The sequence below is a fragment of the Myotis davidii genome, unplaced genomic scaffold, assembly GCF_000327345.1.
Source record: "Myotis davidii unplaced genomic scaffold, ASM32734v1 scaffold178, whole genome shotgun sequence".
Taxonomy (NCBI): domain Eukaryota; kingdom Metazoa; phylum Chordata; class Mammalia; order Chiroptera; family Vespertilionidae; genus Myotis; species Myotis davidii.
In genome coordinates this window covers 1-7,055 of record NW_006290668.1, presented here as the reverse complement: position 1 = coordinate 7,055, position 7,055 = coordinate 1, and the positions used below count along the sequence as shown (strand labels likewise).

Below are 7,055 nucleotides of genomic sequence, written 5' to 3'. Positions count from 1 at the left end.
CATCCACAGACATGCATAGAATGGTGGAAAACTTGAATCGCCCAACACCCACACTCCCAACTGAGGTCCAACAAGCTACATGCTGTGTTCTTGTTTCAGCTCTCATGCTGTAAAAAGTGTTCTTTCCATGGTCTATGATTTTGCTTATTAAAACGGCCCCCTAAGCACAGCACTGAAATGCTGTCTGTGTTCCTAAATGCAAGGAGGCACTGATGTATGTGCCTTATGGAAAAAATACATGTGTAAAATTAGCTCGGTTCAGAAATGAGTTATAGTGTTATTAACCACAGTTCAATGTTAATGAATCAACAATAGCTAGGAAATAAAGTGTCTTTAAATGGAAACATGCATAAAAGAAGTTCAGTATTGATCAGCTAAGGAAAAATGTGGTGATCAAAGGTTTGCAGGAACCTAACCTTGTATTGCCCGTAGGCGCATGATTCAGTGGTCACTAATGCGGTGTTTGCAGTGACTTTACAGGACAGAACTACCACCAGCCCCTCATCACTCAGTGTATTTTTCCCTAAGAGAAGAGGGCCTCAGATGCCTTTGCTGCCACCTCTGCAGACTCCAGGTGTGTTCCCTTCACTGCAGGAGTGTAAGAATGAGCAGATGGGACTCACCACTAGGGGTGCCTCGGCGAATCTCGCTCGGGAGGGGCCTAGGGCTGCAGGGCACAGACTCAGTGGCAGCTTTGCACATGTCCTGTAAAAAAAAGTGCCTGCGTTACCGTGGGGACAGGGGCATGAGGTGAGGGAACAGGGGACTCAGAAATCTAAACCAAACTAGGGTATCAGAGCTGCTAGAGAAAAGATTTCAAGACATTTCACTCCTAACCAGGAGAAAACATCAGACAAACTCTAACTGAGGGACAGTCTACAAAACACCTGACCAGTGCTCTTCAAAACTGTCAAGGTCATGTCAAATCACTGTGTTGACCCCTAAAACTAATATAATATTGTGTGTCAACTGTAATTGAAAAATAAATTTAGCCCTGGCCCGGGAGCTTAGCTGGTTAGAGCCCTGTCCCATTAAGCTAAGGCTGTGGGTTTGATCCCCAGTTAGGGCACATCCACGAAACAACCAATGAATGCATGACTAAGTGGAACAACAAATCAATGTTTCTCTCTCTCTCTCTCTCAAATAAATTTTTGAAGAGAGAGACAAAGAAGACATCAGTCAATGCAGTGAGGCATTGAAACAGGAAAAGGGTATCAATGGAAACGAATGAAATCCAAAAAGTCTGTAGTTTAGTTAATGCTAGCATACTACTGTTCATTTCTTAGTTTGGACAAACGTACCATCACTATATAAGATGTTAACATTAGGAGAAGGTGAGTGAAGGACACACAGAAACTTTCTGTACTACTGTTGGAACATTTCTAGAGATCAAAAATTATTCCCAAATTTAAAAGTTTAAAGAAAAAGAAAGTGCTGCTCTGTGACCATCTCCGTGCTAACTCGGATAATGCCCCTGGCTGGAGAAAGCCTCACTGTAGGGGCCTGTTCTCATGTGGAACTATGAAGACCATCTCTGGGATGGAGGGAGCTGCTGGACATGAGAAAAACCCAGCAGCCGCGATGTGGAAGCTGGAGTACAGCTCTGAAGCCAGTTTCCTTCTTGGTCAAGTGGAGGGAGGAGCAAATGAATTAATAGGTATAAAGGGCAGAGATGGCAAGCACATGGTTAAGTGTGAGCCATCGTAACTTCACAAGCACTTCACTCCAAACCTGACACTCCTTGCCACATACACTAGTTGGTAGATGGCCAAAGCCACCTTATGCAGCAGGGTGTGTGAAAAACCTGTTTCAGAGAGACTCAGGGAGGTGAAATCATTAGTCTAAGGACACTGCAACCAGAGGGGCCAACCGGAGGGGCCAATAATGAAAGGAACCACCATATTGTTGGCCAAGTCACCAACTGGATCCCACATAGGAAGCTTCTGTCCTGGGGACAGAGAAGAAACCTGGTCCTGATCATATTAGTAGGATGACAACTAGCAATCCCATCGAATACAGAGGGAATATGCTGACTCTCACACCATCACAAAGATGGCAGTGCCCACAGCCAATAAGGAGGGAATACGCTAATTGACTGCCCCACCCTCAAAGATGGCGACACCCACAGCCAATAAGGAGGAAATATGCTAATTGTCTGCCCCACCCTCAAAGATGGTGGCGCCCACAGCCAATAAGGAGGGAATATGCTAATTGACTGGCCCGCCTTCAAAGATGGCGGCACCCAGAGCCACAAGATGGCTGTGCCCAGTTCCCTCAGCCCCACCGGGGCGGCAGGCATGCGGCAAGGCCAGGCACGTGCCTGCCTCCGGAGTCCCCCAGTCCCCTCAGCCCCCCAGCTGCCCAGGGCCGCCCAAGGCTCAGGTAACCAGGGCCGGCCAAGGCTTGCGCTGCTGGCAGTGGCAGTAGCAGAGGTGTGATGGGGGCGTCACCTTCCCCTGATCGCCGGTTGCCTCCCGCCCCTGAGGGCTCCCGGACTGTGCGAGGGGGCAGGCCAGGCTGAGGGACCCCCCCTTCCAGTGCATGAATTTTCATGCACCAGGCCTCTAGTAATAATAATAATACAGACAGCTTTTACTGAAGCCCTACTGTTTACACTGTACGTGGCTTTATACAATGTAATATTTACAATCATCCTGCAAAATAGGTTTGCCTATGTGCATACTACAGATAGACAAAGGCTCAGAGAGGTTAGGCAATGTGCCCAATGTCACACAGCAAATGTAGAACCAGCCGTGGATCCCAGGTCTGCCTGCCTTTGCTTCTAAGCCTCCTGTCAGCTATACCACTGCCCCGCCCCTCCCCAAACCCAGGAACAAAGTTGGCACAGAACACCCACCTGGCGGTGTACCACCTTGGCATGCTTGAGGATGGCAATGATGTCGCCCACCACAGTCACACCCAGTTCATTCATGATTTCCTTGTTAAGATCCAGCAGCATGCTCTTCTGGATCCTGCAGGGGAGGGTCAGCAGAGAGGCCACGGTGGACCAAGGAGGGTGGGCCAGCCAGTTCCCTGTCTCCTCCCACCTCTCCCCGAGTTCAGCTCATCCCCTCGATGCCCCTTACCTATTATCCACAAACATCACAGCGTAATTGACAGCGGGTCCTGGGGGAATGCCGGCTTCCTTAAAGAACTGGATCCACTCAGAGGTGGCTGGTGGGGGTGGACAGGACTCATTACTCACATTATTCTCTTTAGAGAACAGCCGCAGCAAAACCACAACAGCAACGGCTCCCACAAATTAAATGCGTATCAAATGCCAGGCCCTGGGCTGAGTGCTTTACACAGCGATGGAATTACGCCTGCCTGACAACCGTGGTTAAGCAGCATTGATTCCCCCACTTTGCCAATGAGGAAGCAGGCAGGGGGAGGGTGGGCACCTCGCCCCTGGCTTACTGTTTCTAAACATCATTCTTGTTTTCTTGGGTCTGACCTTCACATTGACCCTGCTCTGTTAGGCCCGGTGTTAGGTAAGATCACTGATTTCAAGTAAAATCTTTTTTTTCATTTTAAATATCTCTGAAACCAGGATCTACCTCACAATCAAGGGTGTGCCACCGTTGTCTTTTGTTTTGTTTTGTTTTTTTAATATATTTTTATTGATTTCAGAGAGAAAAGGAAAGGGAGAGAGAGAGAGAAGCATCAATGATGAGAGAATCATTGATTGGCTGCCTCCTGCACGCCCCCTCCTGGGGATCGAGCCCCCAACCCCGGCATGTGCCTTGACAGACCTGACAGGTAATCAAACGTGAACTCCTAATTCATAGGTCAATGCTCGACCACTGAGCCACCCCAGCCAGGCTGCCAGTTTAATTGGCAACATTCTTTTTCTTTCTCATGGTACATAATATTACATCCAACATTCCATGCTAGTTTGTTTATTTTAATCCTCACCCAAGGACATGCTTAGAGAAAGGAAGGGATAGGAAGAGAGAGCGGGGATCGGGGGGAGAGAGAGAGAGAAATATCAAATCAAACCCGAAACCCTTCAGTGCATAGGACGACACTCCAACCAACTGAGTCACACCAGTTGGGGGTTGGGCAATGCAAGTTGAGATTAGAAAAGATTTAGTATTGCTGTGCTCATTTTGCTTGAAACAACTGAGACTCAGTGCAGGAAAAAAGACACACTCCAGGTCAGATGTCTCATAGGTGGCAGTGCAGGGCTTGGCACAAACGCACAGCCACACCTCTCCCTAGGAGGCCCCTGCCCACCAGGCCATAGGCCTGTATCTCTAATTGAGAAAGGTGGGCTCCTGCCCAGAGGAAAAGCTGCCTTCTGTTCTGCTTAGCCAGGGTGCCCTGGTTTCCATCAGCCAAAAGCAGGCACTTTTGTCTAAGTATTGAAAAGCACCACGTAATGATTCCATTTACATGAAATGTCCAGAACAGAAAATGTAGAGATCCATAGAAGCAGAAAGTGGATTAGTGGGTTAGTGCAGCCAGGATCCGGGGTGGAGGGAGTGACTGCTAATGGACATTGGGTTTTTGGAGGAAGATGAAAATGTTTTGAAAGAAATCGACTGTGGTGATGGTTGCACAAATCTGTGAATAGAAAAAGATACGTAGCCCTAGCCGGTCTGGCTCAGTGGATAGAGCACTGGCCTGTGGACTCAAGGGTCCTGGGTTTGATTCCAGTCAAGGCCACATGCCCGGGTTGTGGGCTCGGTCCCCAGTGGGGGGTGTGCAGGAGGCAGCCAGTCCATGATTCTCTCTCATCATTGATGTTCTATCTCTCTCTCCCTCTCCCTTCCTCTCTGATATCAATAAAAATACATTTTTTTTAAAAAAAGATATATATATATAATATATATATAATATATATATATCACTGAATTGTAGCCTTTAAACAAGTGATTGTACAAAATATAAACTGTATACCAATCAAGCTCTTAAGGGGGAAAAAAAGTACCACATAGGTTGGGAGTAGCTAGCTGCCTAAAGCAAAAGGAACTGCAAAAAAACTATGCCCAGGATTTTACAGGCAATAACCTCCTTAATCCTCATTATATCCCAGGTTGTAGGAAGTATTAGTATCTCCATTTTACAGGCGAGAAAACTGAGGCTCTGAGAGGCCATGTGGGAGATCTGCTGGACTTCAATACCAAGTTCTTTATGGCTGACGAGGTGGCAGGAGGCAAAGATACAGAGAGGGAGCGGGTAGGCCTTGAGCAGGCCTGGCCCCACCTCCACGGACCTCCAGTACAGCTGTTCCTGCCTGTGACCGGCCCTCCCTCCCCCACCACGTCTTCCCCAACAAGGTCATACCCCAAAAAGGGCAGCGGGGAGAGGGGGCCCCGAGAGAAGTCCACAGACTCACCCATGGTCACTGAGACCATTGTCGCCCTGGCCCTCACGCAGCTCCCTGGAGCCTGGAAGAGAGAACAAGGGGAGAGGGCTCATGAGTTGCCACCGGCTGTGAGAGCTTGTCCCTCTCTCGCTGCCTGTCTATCTGCCAGAGGAGAGTTCCTGGACTGGGGGCTCAGAGCCCAGGAATAGACTGGAGCAGCTGGCAGGAAGTCAGACTGGGACAGAGCTGCCACCACAGCTATCACTTTTGCCTGGGACAAGGCCCAGGGACAGCAAATGTCCACAGCTCTATTCCACACACCTCAAAAGTTTCTAGCTAGAAAAAGACAGGAAGGGGGGGGGGAGGAAGGAAAAAGAGGGAAAAAAGACACCCCTTACCCAAGACTTTAACCATAAATACTCCATTCATTCGTTCATTCATTCATTCAAAACCTGTGTGAAGCACTGTTCAGGAGCTAGGGATACGAGGTGAACAAAAACAGAGCCTGGCATTTAGGTAAGGAAAGGGGAACAGGGGACACAGAGAGGAAAGAAGCAGAACAGTTAAGATGTGGTGTGTCAGCCTGGCCGGTGTGGCTCAGTGGTTGAGCATCAACTTATGACCAGGAGGTCACAGTTTAATTCCCAGTCAGGGCACATGCCTGGGTTAGGGGCCTGATGCCCAGAAGGGGGCCTGCAGGAGGCCGCCAATCAATGTTTTGCCGTTTCACTCTCACATTGATCTTTCTCTCTCTGTCTCACCGACACCCTTCCTCTCTCTCTAAAAATCAATAAAAATATTTTTTTAAAAAGGAAAAAAAAGGTGTGGTGTGTCAGAAAGCCTTTAGTGTCCCGGAGAAAACATGGAGGGCCTGGGAAGAAAGAGGTTGCAATCCCAAAGAGGGTGATCGGGGGGAACACTCTGAAGTGACATTCAGAGACCCAACGGTGGTGGAGGAGTGAGCCATGTGGTTTTACAGAAGAGAGCTCCAGCAGAAGGTAAGTCCAGTGCCCTGAGCCAGGAGCCCATCTGACATGTTGGAGGGGCAGCAGCAGCTGTCCTGGCTGCAGGGGAGTGAGCGAGCAGAGTGAGAGGAGACAAGGGCAGACAGGTGGGGCACCAAGTCATGAGGGGCCTCAGAGAAGAAATGAAAAGCCAATTTTCACCTAAGAGATTAGCAGGTGCTAGGAAGGTGTTAGAGACATATTAGCACCAATGAAAACTTTCTCCTGGACATTAACAGCAGCACTGAAAAGAAACTAAAGTAACTTTCTCTCCTGATGATTCGATGCTGTCTGACTCCAGGCACATCCATCCCACCCTGCCCCGGTCCAAACTTCCCACTTAGCCCCCGTCCTCTTCTCTGACCCTGCCGTACCCTCCATTTCCTCTGCCCTCATCCTTCCCTCTGCTCCCTGCCACCCACCCCAGTCCCCAACTGTGACCCTTCGCTCTCATCCCCGTCCACCTCCTCTATGGGGTGCAGAAGGCCTCTGTCCAGCACACTCAATCTGGCCTCTCCCCCCGCCCCCCTGCATTCTGATGGCTGAATAGAAGCAGTAAAAGAGTAAGAACTCTGTAACCAGACTGCAGGGCTCAAATCTGGCTCTACCACTTACTAGCTGTGTGGCCTTGGCAAATTACACGTCGAGCCTCAGTGTTCCCATCTGTAAACTGGGAAGATACAAACATTACTTACCTTACTTACCCTTGGTCGGCAAACTGCGGCGCACGAGCCACATGC

General features: G+C 49.1%; 1 protein-coding gene across 3 annotated transcripts in view; it reads right to left on the bottom strand.

Moving 5' to 3' along the window:
• The window catches only part of LOC102772779 (chromosome unknown open reading frame, human C19orf47), a 54,684-nt gene extending 49,257 nt beyond the window's left edge, over nucleotides 1-5,427 (bottom strand). For all 3 annotated transcript variants that reach the window (XM_015563850.1, XM_015563849.1, XM_006763665.2), the window contains exons 1-4: nucleotides 5,342-5,427; nucleotides 3,087-3,174; nucleotides 2,858-2,972; nucleotides 624-705 (exon numbers count right to left, since the gene is read on the bottom strand). In XM_015563850.1, coding sequence (XP_015419336.1) covers nucleotides 624-705; nucleotides 2,858-2,972; nucleotides 3,087-3,174; nucleotides 5,342-5,360 — 304 coding nt within the window. In that variant the 5' untranslated portion in view covers nucleotides 5,361-5,427. The remainder of the gene's footprint in view (nucleotides 1-623; nucleotides 706-2,857; nucleotides 2,973-3,086; nucleotides 3,175-5,341) is intronic.
• Nucleotides 5,428-7,055: the final 1,628 nt, after the last annotated feature.